The sequence below is a fragment of the Bombina bombina genome, unplaced genomic scaffold (assembly GCF_027579735.1).
Source record: "Bombina bombina isolate aBomBom1 unplaced genomic scaffold, aBomBom1.pri scaffold_78_1, whole genome shotgun sequence".
Taxonomy (NCBI): Eukaryota; Metazoa; Chordata; class Amphibia; order Anura; family Bombinatoridae; genus Bombina; species Bombina bombina.
The window spans coordinates 1,263,705-1,283,841 of record NW_026511871.1 but is presented as its reverse complement, the minus strand read 5'-3'; the positions used below and the strand labels follow the sequence as shown (position 1 = coordinate 1,283,841).

Sequence of the window (20,137 nt, the reverse complement as noted above, 5' to 3'; positions counted from 1 at the left end):
AACGGAGCAATGTCAAAATTGAACATATGTCTAACAAGAGCGGCATCTCTGAGGGGGATGGTTCCTCATATCGGAGCTATGTTGTACTGTCAGACTTCATGTTGCATACCTAAAGGCTCATGGCCCAATGACTGAATAAAATATAAGTCTCACAGCTCTCTTTGTGATCATGCACTCATCACTTCATACAGGATAACAGAGTTATATTTAAAAATGAATGCCACTGTAGTTATCCAATGCCACTGAATTTTAGTGGTAATCTTTTTGTATAATGGAAGTCTGGATTACATTTCCAGCCTAGGAAATGTATATATGATTGAGCTATTCGAGATACAACATCCAGGTGTGACTCATACCTTTTCTGTCAGGTATATAAATATTTAAATTGCCAGGACATGGGTGTCTCTGTGTTTTTGTTAAAGCCTGGTTATGCTCTGTGGCACAGTTTGATAGATGGTTATCCCTGAGCCCAATGTCTCTTAGGATGATGCTGTTCAGGCAATGCCACAGCTTCCTCTTCTATTGTCCCAAGCCTCAATGGCGCCACCTGCAGTGCCCTGCGGTTCCTCTCAATCTCCTGGAGGAGTATTTTGCTGTGGTATCTGCAGCATTATCTGTTTTTCCTTTGTTGAGGGAAAATGCAAGAGGAAATTTAGAAATTCAGATAGTAAGGTTTCTGTTCCACTTTGCTACACAGGTTGCCTCTCTCATAAGCCTGATGAGGAGGATATTTCGGTAGCCTTCTGAGGGTGATGTTTCAGATTCGGACAGTATAATTCCTTTATCTAATGCTGAAGTAGTAACCTTCAGATTTTAGCTTTAACTCCTTTGTGTATTATTAAAGGAGGTTATGGCGACTCCGATACACCTGTCGTTGTCAATTCTTAAGAATCTAGTAAACTTTCTAAATCCTAGGATTCTTCTGTGGAAGTTTTCCTGTTCTAGACCGTGCTAGGAGATTTTTCGCAGGAATGAGGAAAATCAGGGTTAACTATTTCCCCGTCTCCTGTCTTTTAAAGGATGTTTTCTGACGCTGTCTCCATAAATTATCTTGGCGCACAGTGCCTAAATAGTAGGTGCCATTCCTACTCTGGCTAAGAGAATTACGATCCCTAGAGAGGATAGCTGCTCTTCTCAGGATCAATAGACTAAGCTGGAGGCTCACATGGAACAATTGTGACATCTTATTGGTGCGATGCCTTGTCTGATTCCTTTTTGGTAGGGGCTACTTTGAGATCCGGTACAGAATTCTTCTATTTCTGATGCTACCATGCCAGTCTTTCAGCCAGGAGCTTAGCTTTCTGGCTCCGCTGTAATAGTCCACTGGGGCATTGTGACTATCTTGGCTAGTGGATTTTCCCCTGGCTCCAAGTTTCTGGCGCTTCCTTACAAGGGTAAGACCTTGTTTGGTCCCGATCTGACAGGAAGAAGCCCGCTAATAGCTCAGTGGTAAGTCACTGGAATACAATCTGAGAGACAAGAGTTCAAGACTCGATGTGGGCATGACAGTTCCCCCCTCCCAAGGTTGACCTCTGGGCGGCTAAAAGTATTCTGAGAGTTTGCCCCCATTCCGGGATCGGACCAAGTGGGGGGCTGCATCTCTCTGTTTGTCTTCAAACATGGATATGAGATGGTCCAGATAGCTACAGACTTCGTATGTCAGGGTTTCTATATAGAATTCATATTTTTCCTCCCGGAGGCAGGTTCCTACTCTCAAATTTATCTACAGGCCAGATAACAGTGAGGCATTTTTGTTGTGCGTTTGGGACCTCTTTTTTCTGTAAGTGATACGTAAGGAACGTAAGGGAACACGCTCTAGGATTCTGTTCATTCCTGTTTATGTCTAGATAAGATGAAAAATTCCCTCTTCTTCTGGAACCATGAAGTGTCTCAATAAGTTTTCTCAGGGTATTGTCCTTCAAAATGGACACCATTGGTTCCATTTTTTCCTTTGGTCCAAGAGGGTCAGTTCATGATGACCATAGACCTGGAGAATGTGTATCTTCAAGTTCCTGAGATTTGCCTTTCGGTCAATTACTTTTAGTTTGTGGAGCATCCCTTTGGCTTTGCCGCGGTTGCCATCGGGTTTTGGGGAATTTTTGTGGTGCCTTCTGGATGACATAATGGTTCAAGCACCATCTTTTCAACAAGCAAACTCTCATACGGAGATCTTGTTTTCTTTCTTCATTCAACGGATGGAAGTTATTCTGAAAATGAGTTCCCTTGTTCTGGCTACAGGGGTAGTTTCTTAGGGACCATATTAATTTCCCTATCTCTGGAAAAAAAATTGTCAGAGGTCAGAAAATAGAGGATTCCTTCCTCCTGCCTCTTTCAGTACTCTACTGGTTGACCCTTTAGTGGCTCAATGTTTGGAGGTAATTGGTCTGATAGTTGCTTCATTGGACATCTGTCCTTTGCTTGATTCCATCTGAGATGTCTACGGTTATACATGTTCAGATAGTGGACCGGGGATTTTATGGTCTGTCTCAGAGGATAGATCTAGATCTGTCATCATGAGATTCTTCCCTGTAGATCAGAGAGGGGAATTAGTGGTAGAGTGCTCACTTAGCCTGAGAGAGGTAGCGGGATCATTATCCGCCTTCTCCAGAATCCTTTTTTTTTTTTTTTTTTAGGAACTTCTGTCTCGGGGTACATGCTTCTGGAGACCTTCCTGAGTAATAGGGACCATGGTCGCTAGCCTGTTGGGTTGATGATTATGGACCTGGGAGAGTCTGCTCTAATCATAACCATCTTGGAGCTGGAAGGAATCTGGAGTTCCTTTGCCATGATTGGCATGGATTGTTCGGTGGGCGGACATTCACGTTCATTGTTTTTCCGCTATTCACATTTCAGGAGTGAATTCCGGGAGCGGACTTCTTGAGCAGTCAGATTTTTCGTTCCAGGGAGTTGACGCTTTTCCCGGAGGTGTTCTCCATGTTAACCCTCAAATGGGGGGGGGGGGTTGGAGATGGCAGTACACCAAGTTATGTTTTAGGTCAACAGATCAGCAGGCTGCTCTGTTAAATACCCTGGCTGTTCCTTGAGATTTCAGTCTGGCATCCCTGTTCCTCAGTTTGCTCTCCTTCCACGAGTCATTGCTCGTATCTAATAGGAATGAGCATAGGTATTTTAATTGTTCCTGCATAGTTTCGCAGGATCTGGTATACTGTTACATTAACAGTATTAACTTGAGTAACTGTTAAATTTAAAGACAATAAAATTGTGTTTTGTAACACCAAATCAGAAAGTGAACACTATGTGAAGTGACACCAGGTTGATTTGGTATAAATTAAGCCTTTTAATATTGGTAGGATTCTGAACTGTTTAGCTAACAGTCAGATACAAACAGCACAGGAAATTAGTAAGTTAGCAAGGTACTTTGTAGTTCAGGAATAAATGCAAGTAGTAGTCATACAGTCATTAGACATAGAAATCTTATACTTTAGTTAACTAACCAGATCAGATATGCTTGTCTCCCTTCAGTTGAAGCTGCAGCTGACATGCAGAGATGAGATCCTGTGTTGAGGGAGAGAGGCGCGGTGTTTGGAGTGTGATGTCACCACAATCACTTATCCAGAGCTCAGAAGGATTTCTGACATTATTAAAGCTGAAACAATTATGGAACAAGGTTTGAGAGTTACCTTTGATGAGATTGGATATTACACTCCTTAGTTAGGTAAATCAGTCTGAAAATGTGGAACAGGCTGCAGTCTGATTAGCTGAGTGCAGCTGGAAGTCTGTGAAAACTGCAGGCATCCGGTTCAGGGAGAGATGAAACAGAAAGGCTGAATCAGTCTGAAATATAAATAAACACTCTGAAAGGATTAGATTAGGTTTGCTCACACAGATAGAAATAGTTGAATAGTACTTTGAAATCCTTAGGTTGTTTAAAGTATAGTTAAATTGGTAGTTAGCTCAGGAACAAGTATGTCTCTCAGGGAGTTTTACAAATTACTAAGCAAAGCTTGGGGGTGTGAGCAGGTGTGATAAAGGGAGTGTGTACCTGTGATTGGTTAGTACACCTTAAAGGAAAAGCAGCATAACTGAAATACTCTGACATATACAGACCTAGTGGAGATGTATTTCTTCCACCTTGATGGTTGTTCCTGAGGAAGGACCTTCTAATTCAGGATCCTTCTTTTGTTTTCTCTGAAGCTATCTAAAGCTTGGAGATTTAATGTTTAGTTCTGTCTAAGTGTGGTTTTTCTGAATCGGTCATTGTGACCATGGTTCAGGATCGCATGTCTTTTACTGGTAACTATTACCATAAGGTAAAGTGTAAATTCCCTGATTGGTGTGAATCCCAGGCCTACTCTTGGAAGTAGGATCAGGATTTCTAGGGGTTTTACCCTTTTTCCAGGAAGGTCTGGAGGACAGTTTGTCATTCAGTTCTCTAAAGGGTAAATTTTTGCGTTATCTTTTTTACACCAGTGTGTCTGGTGGATGTGCCAGGCGTGTTATCTTTTTGTCAGACCCTGGCTAGTATCAGGTGTGTGTTTAAGTCTGTTGCTCCTCTTGGAGTTTTAACCTTGGTTTTAAGTTTTTGCAGCAGGCTCAGTTTGGGCCATTGCATTTGTTAGATTTAAAGATCTATCTTGGAAGTTTTTCTTTTTTTTTTTGCTATATCTTCTGCTCGGAGAGTTTAGGTACTCTTTGCTTTGCAGTGTGATTTGCTTTATCTTATTTCAGATAAGGCGGTTATTTATCCTAAGTGGAAATATTGTTTGGGAATTGCTTGTTCCCTCTCTGTATCCTCTTTCTTATGTCTTGAGGAACGTGTGTGCGTGCTTAATATTTGTTCTTCTGTTTTTGTTTGTTTTCTCACTGCTAATTCTCTTTTCTCTGGTTGAGAAGTTTAATTGTTTGCTTTTCAGACTACAGGGCTGAATAGAGAGTTGGTGAGTCCATGGCCCCACCCTTTATTTCAAGACAGTTATTTTTGACTAAACCTCAGACACCTCTACACCTTGTGTTGCTTCTTTTTTCTCCATTTCCCTTTGGTCGAATGACTGGGGGTTATATGAAGGGAAGTGATACTTAACAGTTTTGCCTCCTCCTGCTGGCCAGGAGTGATATTCCCAACAGTACTTGATGAAGCTGTGGACTCACCATATCCGGAAAGAAAGAAATTTATCAGGTAAGCATACATTTTGTTTTCCTGCTTAACTGATGCTTACAGCAGGCAGAGATATGTTTATGTATAAATTAGCTCTGATGGATACACCGGCATCTCCTGATGTCATGTCTGGTGCATGAATGAGCTCATTTATAATGCTTCAGATATGCTGCTGTACATGGTACATTAGTGTGCGCTTTGCTAAGTAATACAGTTATGAAGTAAAGCACTTGTTAATGTGTTAGGTTTTTTTCTAGCAGTATCATTATTACAGAGTGCACCCAGAGCCAATAGGGTTTTTATCTTGCTTAATGATAACAATTTCAGAGTAAATGTCCTTTTCTTCAGATGAAGGTCTCTGGGACATATTTGTGAGAGACATACCCCGAGGAGCCACATCATGCACAATTAGTCTGGATCAGCTTAGACCAGGAGTGAACTATGAATTCCGGGTTGTTGCAATAAATGCAGTGGGTTATGGAGAACCAAGCTTGGCATCTGCTGCTGTGTCAGGTAAGAAAAATGTGGATTCTTCTCAACTAGTGATGGCAAGACCTATCTTACTGTTAGTCATATAGATAGGTCTGGGGTAGGACATTTTGCAGCCACATAGAACTGTCTTAAATTTAGATAGTTCAATAAATTTGGGGTTACTCACAGAGCTGGTATGTATACTTTAAATGTCTTAGTCTTGCCATAAGCTGATTAGATAAGTCTGGGGATGGACATGAAGTAGGCTGATATACCTCTCTTACCATGAGCTGAATAGATAAGCCTGGATGAAGATGAGTAGCAGCCCCAGTGACCTTTCTTACCATGAGCTGAATAGATAAACCTGGAGAAAGATGTGTAGCAGCCCCGATGACCTATCTTACCATGATCTGAATAAAAAGGTCTGGGGGAAGATGTTTAGCAGCCCTGGTGACCTCTATTATCATGAGATTAATACATACGCTTGGAGGAAGATATTAAGCAGCCCTGGTGACCTCTATTATCATGAGATGAATACATAAGCCTGGAGGAAAATGTATAGCATTCCCATTGACCTCTCTTACCATGAGATGAATAGATAAGCATGGGGGAAGATGTGTAGCAGCCCTGGTGACCTCTCTTACCATGAGATGAATAAAAAAGGTCTGGGGGGAGATGTTTAGCAGCCCTGGTGACCTCTATTATCATGAGATGAATACATAAGCCTGGAGGAAGATATTAAGCAGCCCTGGTGACCTCTATTATCATGAGATGAATACATAAGCCTGGAGGAAAATGTGTAGCATTCCCGGTGACCTCTCTTACCATGAGATGAATAGATAAGCCTGGAGGAATATGTGTAGCAGCCCTGGTGACCTCTCACCATGAGATGAATACATAAGCCTGGAGGAATATGTGTAGCAGCCCTGGTGACCTCTCACCATGAGATGAATACATAAGCCTGGATGAAAATGTGTAGCATCCCTGGTGACCTCTCTTACCATGAGATGAATACATAAGCCTGGAGGAAGATGTGTAGCAGCCCTGGTGACCTCTCTTACCATGAGATGAATAGATAAGCCGGGAGGAAAATGTGTAGCATCCCTGGTGACCTCTCTTACCATGAGATGAATAGATAAGCATGGGGGAATATGTGTAGCATCCCTGGTGACCTCTCTTACTATGCGATGAATAGATAAGCATGGGGGAAGATGTGTAGCATCCCTGGTGACTTCTCTTACCTCGAGATGAATAGATAAGCATGGGGGAAGATGTGTAGCATCCCTGGTGACCTCTCATACCATGAGATGAATAGATAAGCATGGGGGAAGATGTGTAGCAGCCCTGGTGACCTCTCTTACCATGAGATAAATAAAAAAGGTCTGGGGGGAGATGTTTAGCAGCCCTGGTGACCTCTAATATGAGATGAATACATAAGCCTGGAGGAAGATATTAAGCAGCCCTGGTGACCTCTATTATCATGAGATTAATACATAAGCCTGGAGGAAAATGTGTAGCATTGCCAGTGACCTCTCTTACCATGAGATGAATAGATAATTAAGCATGGGGGAAGATGTGTAGCATCCCTGGCGACCTCTCTTACTATGCAATGAATAGATGAGCATGGGGGAAGATGTGTAGCATCCCTGGTGACCTCTCTTACCTCAAGATGAATAGATAAGCATGGGGGAAGATGTGTAGCATCCCTGGTGACCTCTCTTACCATGAGATAAATAGATAACCATAAAATGAATAGATAAGTCTGGAGGAAGATGTGTAGCAGCCCTGGTGACCTCTATTACCATGAGATGAATACATAAGCCTGAGGGAAGATGTGTAGCATCCCTGGTGACCTCTCTTACAATGAGCTAAATAGATAAGTCTGGGAAAGATGTGTAGTAGTCCCTGAGACCTCTCTTACCGTGAGATGAATAGATAAATGTAGAGGAAGATGTGTAATAGCCCTGGTGACCTCTCTTACCATGAGATGAATAGATAAGCCTGGAGGAAGATGTGTAACAGCCCTGGTGACCTCTCTTACCATGAGATGAATAGATAAGCCTGGAGGAAGATGAGTAATAGCCCTGGTGACCTCTCTTACCATGAGATGAATACATAAGCCTGGATAAAGATGTGTAGCAGCCCTGGTGACCTCTATTACCATGAGATGAATATATAAGTCTGGGGGAAGATGTGTAGCAGCCCTGGTGACCTCTCTTACCATGAGATGAATAGATAAGCCTGGGGGAAGATGTGTAGCAGTCCTGGTGACCTCTCTTACCATGAGATGAATAGATAAGCCTAGAGAAAGATGTGTAGCAGCCCTGGTGATCTCTCTTACCATGAGATGAATAGATAAGCCGAGAGCAAGATGTGCAGCAGCCCCAGTGACCTCTCTTACCATGAGATGAATAGATAAGCCTGGGGGAAGATGTGTAGCAGCCCTGGTGACCTCTCTTACCATGAGATGAATAGATAAGCATGTGGAAAGATGTGTAGCAGCCCTGGTGACCTCTCTTACCATGAGACGAATAGATAAGCCTAGAGCAAGATGTGTAGCAGCCCCAGTGACCTCTCTTACCATGATCTGAATAAAAAAGGTCTGGGGGAAGATGTTTAGCTGCCCTGGTGACCTCTATTAACATGAGATTAATACATAAGCCTGGAGGACGATATTAAGCAGCCCTGGTGATCTCTATTATCATGAGATGAACATATAAGCCTGGAGGAAGATGTGTAGCAGCCCTGGTGACCTCTCTTACCATGAGATGAATACATAATCCTGGAGGAAAATGTGTAGCATCCCTGGTGACCTCTCTTACCATGAGATGAATAGATAAGCATGGGGGGAAATGTGTAGCATCCCTGGTGACCTCTCTCAACATGAGATGAATAGATAAGCATGGGGGAAGATGTGTAGCATCCCTGGTGACCTCTCTTACCATGAGATGAATAGATAACCATGAAATGAATAGATAAGTCTGGGGGAAGATGTGTAGCAGCCCTGGTGACCTCTCTTACCATGAGATGAATAGCTAATCCTAGAGGAAGATGTGTAGCAACCCTGATGACCTCTATTACCATGAGATGAATACATAAGCCTGGGGGAAGATGTGTAGCATCCCTAGTGACCTCTCTTACCATGAGATGAAAAGATAAACCTGGGGGAAGATGTGTAGCAGCCCTGGTGACCTCTCTTACTATGAGATGAATAGATAAGCCTGGAGAAAGATGTGTAGCAGCCCTGGTGACCCCTATTACCATGAGATGAATATATAAGTCGCGGGGAAGATGTGTAGCAGCCCTGGTTACCTCTCTTACCATGAGATGAATAGATAAGCATGGGGGAAGATGTGTAGCATCCCTGGTGACCTCTCTTACCATGAGATGAATAGATAACCATGAGATGAATAGATAAGTCTGGGGGAAGATGTGTAGCAGCCCTGGTGACCTCTCTTACCATGAGATGAATAGATAATCCTAGAGGAAGATGTGTAGCAACCCTGGTGACCTCTATTACCATGAGATGAATACATAAGCCTGGGGGAAGATGTGTAGCATCCCTGGTGACCTCTCTTACCATGAGATGAAAAGATAAACCTGGGGGAAGATGTGTAGCAGCCCTGGTGACCTCTCTTACTATGAGATGAATAGATAAGCCTGGAGAAAGATGTGTAGCAGCCCTGGTGACCCCTATTACCATGAGATGAATATATAAGTCGCGGGGAAGATGTGTAGCAGCCCTGGTTACCTCTCTTACCATGAGATGAATAGATAAGCCTGGGGGAAGATGTATAGCAGCCCTGGTGACCTCTCTTACCATGAGATGAATAGATAAGCATGTGGGAAGTTGTGTAGCATACCTGGTGACCTCTCTTACCATGAGATGAATAGATAAACATGTGGGAAAATGTGTAGCAGCCCTGGTGACCTCTCTTACCATGTGTGAATAGATAAGCCTGGGGGAAGATGTGTAGCAGCCCTGGTTACCTCTCTTACCATGAGATGAATAGATAAGCCTAAAGGAAGATGTGTAGCAGCCCTGGTGACCTCTCTTACCATGAGATGAATGGATAAGTCTGGGGGAAGATGTGCAGCAGCCCTGGTGACCTCTCTTACCATGAGATGAATAGATAAGCCTAAAGGAAGATGTGTAGCAGCCCTGGTGACCTCTCATCACGAGATGAATAGATAAGTCTGGGGGAAGATGTGCAGCAGCCCTGATGACCTCTCTTACCATGAGATGAATAGATAAGCCTGGGGGAAGATGTATAGCAGCCCTGGTGACCTCTCTTACCATGAGATGAATAGATAAGCATGTGGGAAGATGTGTAGCAGCCCTGGTGACCTCTCTTACCATGAGATGAATAGATAAGCCTGGGGGAAGATGTGTAGCATCCCTGGTGACCTCTCTTACCATAAGATGAATAGATAAGCATGTGGGAAGATGTGTAGCAGCCCTGGTGACCTGTCTTACCATGTGATGAATAGATTAGCCTGGGGGAAGATGTGTAGCATCCCTGGTGACCTCTCTTACCATGAGATGAATAGATAAGCATGTGGGAAGATGTGTAGCAGCCCTGGTGACCTCCCTTACCATGAGATGAATAGATAAGCCTGGAGGAAGATGTGCAGCAGCCCTGGTGACCTCTCTTACCCTATGATGAATAGATAAGCCTGGATGAAGATTTGCAGCAGCCCTGGTGACCTCTCCTACCATAAGATGAATAGATAAGCCTGTCGGAAGATGTGTAGCAGCCCTGGTGACCGCTCTTACGATGAGATGAATAGATAAGCCTAAAGGAAGATGTGTAGCAGCCCTGGTGACCTCTCTTACCATGAGATGTATAGATAAGTCTGGGGGAAGATGTGTAGCAGCCCTGGTGACCTCTCTTACCATGAGATGAATGCATAAGCCTGTGGGAAGATGTGTAGCAGCCCTGGTGACCTCTCTTACCATGAGATGAATAGATACATCTGGGGGAAGATGTGTAGCAGCCCTGGTGACCTCTCTTACCATGAGATGAATAGATAAGCCTGGAGGAAGATGTATAGCAGCTCCAGTGATCTCTTTTACCATGAGATGAATAGATAAGTCTGGGGGGAAATGTGAAGCAGCCCTGTTGACCTCTCTTACCATGAGATGAATAAATAAGCCTGGAGGAAGATGTGTAGCAGCCCCAGTGACCTCTCTTACCATGAGATGAATAGATGTCTGGGGAAAGGTGTGCAGCAGCCCTGGTGACCTCTCTTACCATGAGATGAATAGATAAGCCTGGAGGAAGATGTGTAGCAGCCCCAGTGACCTCTTTTACCATGAGATGAATAGATAAGTCTGGGGGAAGATGTGCAGCAGCCCTGTTGACCTCTCACCATGAAATTAATAGGTAAACCTGGAGGAATATGTGCAGCAGCCCTGGTGACCTCTCTTACAATGAGATTAATAGATAAGCCTGTGGGAAGATGTGTAGCAGCCCTGGTGACCTCTCTTATGATGATATGAATAGATAAGCCTAAAGGAAGATGTGTAGCAGCCCTGGTGACCTCTCTTACCATGAGATGAATACATAAGCCTGTGGGAAGATGTGTAGCAGACCTGGTGACCTCTCTTACCATGAGATGAATAGATACATCTGGGGGAAGATGTGTAGCAGCCCCGGTGACCTCTTTTACCAAGAGATGAGTAGATAAGTCTGGTGGAAGATGTTTCGCAGCCCTGGTGACCTCTCTTACCATGAGATGAATAGATAAGTCTGGGAGAAGGTGTGCAGCAGCCCTGGTGACCTCTCTTACCATGAGATGAATAGATAAGCCTGGAGGAAGATGTGTAGCAGGCATGGATATCTCTCTGCAGAAGTTTTCTGTAGAATAAGTAACTCAGGGACATTGTGCACGTTTCTGATCCCTGATCATCTCACCACCTGAATAATGAGAAATCTTGCTAGAGATATAATCAGTAATTAAATGAAGTTTCAGTGCTTTTGTTGTCAGGGTAAGCTGTCCCAGGTGCTACTCTGATATCTCATGTCTTCTTTTACAGCGCAGACAGAAGTGTCTTTCTATGAGCACTGGTGGTTCCTGTTGGCCATTGCTCTGACCAGCATTATCTTCATTCTCCTTCTTGTGTTTGCACTGGTCCTATATGGTCAGAACAAACGCTATCAGATCTGCAGCACAGGTAACTAAACTCTAAAATATCACTAACAGGAGGTGCCTTCATCTCACTAACAGGAGGTGCCTTCATCTCACTAACAGGATGTGCCTCCATCTCACTAACAGGGCGTGCCTTCATCTCACTAACAGGACATGCCTCCATCTCACTAACAGGACGTGCCTCCATCTCATTGATGCTTCCATCTCACTGCTGTATGTGACACATGTAACAGTACACGCTCCCATCTCACTGGTGTATGTGATACATGAATTAGCACATGCTCCCATCTCACTGGTGTACATGATACATGTATTAGCACACGCTCCCATCTCACTGCTGTACATGATACATGTATTAGCACACGCTCCCATCTCACTGGTGTATGTGATACATGTATTAGCACACGCTCCCATCTCACTGCTGTACGTGATACATGTATTAGCACACGCTCCCATCTCACTGCTGTACGTGATACATGTATTAGCACATGCTCCCATCTCACTGCTGTATGTGACACATGTAACAGTACACGCTCCCATCTCACTGGTGTATGTGATACAAGAATTAGCACATGCTCCCATCTCACTGGTGTACATGATACATGTATTAGCACACGCTCCCATCTCACTGCTGTACATGATACATGTATTAGCACACGCTCCCATCTCACTGGTGTATGTGATACATGTATTAGCACACGCTCCCATCTCACTGCTGTACGTGATACATGTATTAGCACATGCTCCCATCTCACTGCTGTATGTGATACATGTATTAGCACACGCTCCCATCTCACTGCTGTATGTGATACATGTATTAGCACACGCTCCCATCTCACTGCTGTATGTGATACATGTATTAGCACACGCTCCCATCTCACTGCTGTACGTGATACATGTATTAGCACACGCTCCCATCCCACTGCTGTACGTGATACATGTATTAGCACACACTCCCATCTCACCGCTGTACATGATACATGTATTAGCACACGCTCCCATCTCACCGGTATACATGATACATGTATTAGCACACGCTCCCATCTCACCGGTATACATGATACATGTATTAGCACACGCTCCCATCTCACCGGTATACATGATACATGTATTAGCACATGCTCCCATTTCACTGCTGTACGTGATACATGTATTAGCACACGCTCCCATCTCACCGGTATACATGATACATGTATTAGCACACGCTCCCATCTCACCGGTATACATGATACATGTATTAGCACATGCTCCCATCTCACTGGTGTATATAACTTAGGGAAGGACATCTCCCCCCGTGAGGACACATGCAACAAGGATCGTGGGACATTTGCTGCTCTGGAGCTCAGCAGAAGACATCTAAATTTCATAAAGAAAAATGGAGCACGGTGAGAACCAACTCTTTATTATTAATGTTATATTTTTTTTAATTTACCGCTAAATTGCGCAGCACTGAATACATAAACATCAGGGGATACAGTACAATATAATTAGACTTGATACAGGAAGGTGGACCCTGATTCCTGGAGCTTACAATCTATGGGGTAGATTTATTAAGTGTCGGCCGGACATGATCCGCTACAGCATATGCTGTCGGCATTTAACATGGCCCAAGCATTTCTGGTGAACTGCTTGTGCAATGCCGTCCCCTGCACATTCATGGCCAATCAGCTGCTAGCAGGAGGTGTCTATAATCCCGATTGGTGGCGGACGAGTTAAGGAACAGCGGTCTTATGACTGCTGCTTCTTAACTCAAGTGTCCGACGAGTCTGAAACTACGGGGGTAGATAGCAGCATCCTCCTCTTGTTAAATCCTAAAGGTTAGGCTGACGGACACAACAGGCATAGGGTTGCTTGACTGCTAATGAGTAATTAGGAAGTAAATCGGTATCTGAACAGATGGGAGAGAGATTCCTTCAGTAGGAGAGAGGTCTCAGAGAGGTCACAGGTTACCAAGTGAATAGGTCATAGGTTACCAAGTGAATAGGTCGCAGCTTACCAAGTGAATAGGTCATAGGTTACCAAGTGAATAGGTCATAGGTTACCAAGTGAATAGGTCATAGGTTACCAAGTGAATAGGTCGCAGCTTACCAAGTGAATAGGTCATAGGTTACCAAGTGAATAGGTCATAGGTTACCAAGTGAATAGGTCATAGGTTACCAAGTGAATAGGTCATAGGTTACCAAGTGAATAGGTCACAGGTTACCAAGTAAATAGGTCACAGGTTACCAAGTAAATAGGTCATAGGTTACCAAGTGAATAGGTCATAGGTTACCAAGTGAATAGGTCACAGGTTACCAAGTAAATAGGTCATAGGTTACCAAGTGAATAGGTCACAGGTTACCAAGTGAATAGGTCACAGGTTACCAAGTGAATAGGTCATAGGTTACTGTAACGGTACCAACCGGATACCAAGGGTTAACACCAGGGAACAATGTCCTGCATAGGGAATCAGCAATTCACAACCCAGCCAGTTTTCAGGTTTTAAACAGAATGACTTTTATTAAGGCTCATATGCCCAGTATTTATGCAGGTCTGACCCCCCCCCAGAAGGGGGGTTGAAAGAATGTTGTACATTGAATGGAGGGAACACGCCCTTTTACATGATACAATAGAATACCTTGCTCAAGCTGATAACAATTTAAACACAGACACACACTTGTCTTTCCTTATCATCTAGGGTCTGCTCTCTGAGGTTGATTAAACAATGGACTGTGTATCAATAACATTAATGACAGTGCACAATAGCTGAACACAGTTAACTCTTTCAGTGCTGACAGAAGGGTCTGTCACATCTACATAGCACAATATACAGCCTATAGACAACCTTTCTTATGTTATAGTCCAGAAGTGGCTAGGTTTGCCACAATGCTCCCCCAGAACCAAGCCGGCATACACAGTCTGATCCCAACGGATCGGCTTGGGGATGTCCGGGGCAACAACTTTCGGCTCAAGTAGGCTACGGGGGTTCTCCGCCATCTGCTCCAACTTGGCTCAGTACTGCCCCCACCCCAAACATGGAAGCGTCTCTTCCCGGAGGGACTGGGCTTGGGTAGTCACAGGGTTAACATCAGCGGGATCCATGGGAGCATAGGCAGAAACAAGGGGGGCCAAGTCATTTCCAAGGAGAACATCAGCAGGTAAGTCCTTCTTGACCCCCACATTCACAAGTCTAGCGCCCACTCCCCAATCCAAATGTACCCTGGCAACAGGTAGGCGGAACACAGTGCCCCCTGCTACCCTCACAGCCACAGTGTCTCCAGTGTGCTGTTTCTCAGGCACCAAGTTCTCTTGAAGCAAGGTCATGGTAGCACCAGTATCCCGTAGACAACTGACCTCCTTCCCATTCACTTTAACCCGTTGCCGGTTATTCCGGTGGGCAGCTTGCACGGGGTCTGCTTCATGTAGGCTGCCCCAGCATTCTGGCGCCTCTACGTAGCGGGCCACAGGCTGAGGATTATGTGGGATTCCGCCAGCGGGTCTTCTCCAGGACTGTGCTTGATTCGCTGCGTTTAGGGGACACTCTGGTCTTTTGTGCACTAGTTGCTTACATCCAAAGCACCGAATAGGTTGTGAGTAGCCCCGCGAATTGAACCGGGCTCTCTGAGGGTAGTTCGTGGCCGGAGGCCGTGTGGTATCCGGCACCAAATGGGGAGCTATCAGGGTTAAAGTAGCTCCCGAATCCCGAAGTCCCTGGACCGACATCACCTCATGCAGAATTCCCAGGGGTTCCTCGGCTTGGGTGCTCAACACCTCATGAGCGGCTGGCTCCGTTTGGTAATGGTGAGCAGCCGCCCTTGGGGCCAGGTTCTGTCTGACCTGGTTCCAAGCTTGTCTGCTCCGATTTTGGGTGCACTCACGTGCCATATGTCCCCACTGCTTGCAGGTGTGGCATTGTATATTAGCCCGTCCGTTGTTAGGCTGTAGTCCATGGTGCCTCCTGGCATCAAAATGCTGGTCTGCTAATCTGGCTGCTTCGGTTAAGGTGAGGGGTTTTCGATCTCTCACCCATTCTTGGGCTTCTGGGGACAAGCCGTTAAAGAATTGCTCCAACAGCATCAGTTGTCGCAATTCTTCCATGGTGGTAGCTTGGCTGGCCTGTATCCACCCCTGAGATGCTTGATCCAGCTTGTGGGCCCACTCTGCATGGGAATCTCTTTCTGGCTTGCGCAGGCCTCTAAACTTGCGCCGGTATGCCTCTGAGGTAATGGCATATCTTTCCAAGATCGCTCTCTTCACTTTAGCGTAATCCTTGCTGTCCTCCCTGGGTACAGCGCGATACGCTTCCGCTGCCCTACCGGCTAGCTTGCCTGCTAGCACCGGCACCCATACGGACTGCTCCAAATCATGTAACTCGCACAGTCTCTCAAAATCCTGTAAATACCCATCAATCTCATCCTTCTCCTCACAAAACATTTTAAATGCATGGTATGGGATTTTGGGTCTTACTGGGTTGCTGAGTGCGTCCAAAATGGATTCTGCTCGGGAGGATGCATTCCGCGGACTGTGTGCCATCACGTACTCCTGCACATCTGCCATTACCACGGATAGCATATCCCGTGGTACAGGTTGGGGTAAAAATTCCAGCCTGGTCCTCATTTCCCTCTGGTATAGGGTCTCCTCCATGGCTGCTGGAGGCGTAGCGCTGCGAGCTCTGTCTCCCTCCATCAGCTCAGCAATTAATATAGCCTTGGGTTTGCTGCTGCCTATCTTTCCCCTGGCTTCTAGCAGTTCCTTTTACGTTTGTCTCTTTAGCTTAGAATAATCCATCTCCATTCACTTCGGTCCCTGGTACTCCTTCCATCTTAGTCAGTATTGTAGTAATCCCCCTCTTCCTGAGGTTACTGGCTTGTGTAGTTGCTCTTCTGGGCGATAAGGTTCATTCCGTCGCTTGCCACCAATTGTAACGGTACCAACCGGATACCAAGGGTTAACACCAGGGAACAATGTCCTGCATAGGGAATCAGCAATTCACAACCCAGCCAGTTTTCAGGTTTTAAACAGAATGACTTTTATTAAGGCTCATATGCCCAGTATTTATGCAGGTCTGACCCCCCCCAGAAGGGGGGTTGAAAGAATGTTGTACATTGAATGGAGGGAACACGCCCTTTTACATGATACAATAGAATACCTTGCTCAAGCTGATAACAATTTAAACACAGACACACACTTGTCTTTCCTTATCATCTAGGGTCTGCTCTCTGAGGTTGATTAAACAATGGACTGTGTATCAATAACATTAATGACAGTGCACAATAGCTGAACACAGTTAACTCTTTCAGTGCTGACAGAAGGGTCTGTCACATCTACATAGCACAATATACAGCCTATAGACAACCTTTCTTATGTTATAGTCCAGAAGTGGCTAGGTTTGCCACAGTTACCAAGTGAATAGGTCATAGGTTACCAAGTGAATAGGTCACAGGTTACCAAGTAAATAGGTCATAGGTTACCAAGTGAATAGGTCATAGGTTACCAAGTGAATAGGTTACAGGTTACCAAGTGAATAGGTTACAGGTTACCAAGTGAATAGGTTACAGGTTACTATGTGAATAGGTTACAGGTTATCAAGTGAATAGGTCGCAGGTTACCAAGTGAATAGGTCACAGGTTACCAAGTGAATAGGTTGCAGGTTACCAAGTGAATAGGTTGCAGGTTACCAAGTGAATAGGTTACAGGTTACCAAGTGAATAGGTTACAGGTTACCAAGTGAATAGGTCATAGGTTACCAAGTGAATAGATCATAGGTTACCAAGTGAATAGGTTGCAGGTTACCAAGTGAATAGGTCACAGGTTACCAAGTGAATAGGTCGCAGGTTACCAAGTGAATAGGTCACAGGTTACCAAGTGAATAGATCATATGTTACCAAGTGAATAGGTCACAGGTTACCAAGTGAATAGGTCGCAGCTTACCAAGTAAATAGGTCATAGGTTACCAAGTGAATAGATCATAGGTTACCAAGTGAATAGGTTACAGGTTACCAAGTGAATAGGTTACAGGTTACCAAGTGAATAGGTTACAGGTTACCAAGTGAATAGGTCATAGGTTATCAAGTGAATAGGTCACAGGTTACCAAGTGAATAGGTTACAGGTTACCAAGTGAATAGGTTACAGGTTACCAAGTGAATAGGTTACAGGTTACCAAGTGAATAGATCACAAGTTACCAGGTGAATAGGTTACAGGTTACCAAGTGAATAGGTTACAGGTTACCAAGTGAATAGGTTACAGGTTACCAAGTGAATAGGTCATAGGTTATCAAGTGAATAGGTCACAGGTTACCAAGTGAATAGATCACAAGTTACCAGGTGAATAGGTTACAGGTTACCAAGTGAATAGGGCAAAGGTTACCAAGTGAATAGGTTACCAAGTGAATAGGTCATAGGTTACCAAGTGAATAGGTCATAGCTTACCAAGTGAATAGGTCATAGGTTACCAAGTGAATAGGTCACAGGTTACCAAGTGAATAGGTCACAGGTTACCAAGTGAATAGGTCACAGGTTACCAAGTGAATAGATCACAGGTTACCAAGTGAATAGGTCACAGGTTACCAAGTGAATAGGTCACAGGTTACCAAGTGAATAGGTCACAGGTTACCAAGTGAATAGGTCACAGGTTACCAAGTGAATAGATCACAGGTTACCAAGTGAATAGGTCACAGGTTACCAAGTGAATAGGTTACAGGTTACCAAGTGAATAGGTCATAGGTTACCAAGTGAATAGGTCACAGGTTATCAAATGAATAGATCATAGGTTGTTTGGGGAACAAATAAGGTGCATGATGGGTGTAGTTTACCTATGGAAAAACAATTGCAGTAAAAAGAATCTTATGATTTGGCTGATATGATGTTCTATAGCAACACAACAAAAGTCTTGTAATTACACCGTGGATTGGTTCTGATTTGTATGCAAACTATCGGCTAGATTTAGAGTTCTGCGGCCAAAGGGGTGCGTTAGCTACGCGTGCTTTTTTTTCCCCCGCACCTTTTAAATACCGCTGGTATTTAGAGTTCACAGAAGGGCTGCGTTAGGCTCCAAAAAAGGGAGCGTATAGCATATTTACCGCCACTGCAACTCTAAATACCAGCGTTGCTTACAGACGCGGCCAGCTTCAAAAACGTGCTTGTGCACGATTCCCCCATAGAAAACAATGGGGCTGTTTGAGCTGAAAAAAAACCTAACACCTGCAAAAAAGCAGCGTTAAGCTCCTAACGCAGCCCCATTGTTTCCTATGGGGAAACACTTCCTAAGTCTGCACCCAACACCCTAACATGTACCCCGAGTCTAAACACCCCTAACCTTACACTTATTAACCCATAATCTGCCGCCCCCGCTATCGCTGACCCCTGCATATTATTATTAACCCCTAATCTGCCGGTCCGTACACCGCCGCAACCTACGTTATCCCTATGTACCCCTAATCTGCCGCCCCCAACGTCGCCTCCACCTACCTACACTTATTAACCCCTAATCTGCCGAGCGGACCTGAGCGCTACTATAATAAAGTTATTAACCCCTAATCTGCCCTCCCTAACATCGCCGACACCTAACTTCAATTATTAACCCCTAATCTGCCGACCGGAGCTCACCGCTATTCTAATAAATGTATTAACCCCTAAAGCTAAGTCTAACCCTAACACTAACACCCCCCTAAGTTAAATATAATTTACATCTAACAAAATAAATTAACTCTTATTAAATAACTTATTCCTATTTAAAGCTAAATACTTACCTGTAAAATAAATCCCAATATAGCTACAATATAAATTATAATTATATTATAGCTATTTTAGGATTAATATTTATTTTACAGGCAACTTTGTATTTATTTTAACCAGGTACAATAGCTATTAAATAGTTAATAACTATTTAATAGCTAAAATAGTTAAAATAATAACAAAATTACCTGTAAAATAAATCCTAACCTAAGTTATAATTAAACCTAACACTACACTATCAATAAATTAATTAAATACAATTCCTACAATTACCTACAATTAAACCTAACACTACACTATCAATAAATTAATTAAATACAATTCCTACAATTACCTACAATTAAACCTAACACTACACTATCAATAAATTAATTAAATACAATTCCTACAATTACCTACAATTAAACCTAACACTACACTATCAATAAATTAATTAAATACAATACCTACAAATAAATACAATGAAATAAACTAACTAAAGTACGAAAAATAAAAAAGAACTAAGTTACAAAAAATAAAAAAAATATTTACAAAACAGAAAAATATTACAACAATTTTAAGCTACTTACACCTAATCTAAGCCCCCTAATAAAATAAGAAAGACCCCCAAAATAAAAAAATGCCCTACCCTATTCTAAAATTAAAATAGAAAAGCTCTTTTACCTTACCAGCCCTGAAAAGGG

The 20,137-nt window shown here is 43.7% G+C and overlaps 1 protein-coding gene across 1 annotated transcript in view; it reads left to right on the top strand.

Moving 5' to 3' along the window:
- The window catches only part of LOC128643990 (protein sidekick-1), a 164,738-nt gene that overhangs the window by 110,569 nt on the left and 34,032 nt on the right, over positions 1-20,137 (top strand). The window contains exons 7-9 of the mRNA XM_053696758.1: positions 5,465-5,629; positions 11,628-11,765; positions 13,017-13,125. Of these exons, the coding sequence (XP_053552733.1) occupies positions 5,465-5,629; positions 11,628-11,765; positions 13,017-13,125 (412 nt within the window). The remainder of the gene's footprint in view (positions 1-5,464; positions 5,630-11,627; positions 11,766-13,016; positions 13,126-20,137) is intronic.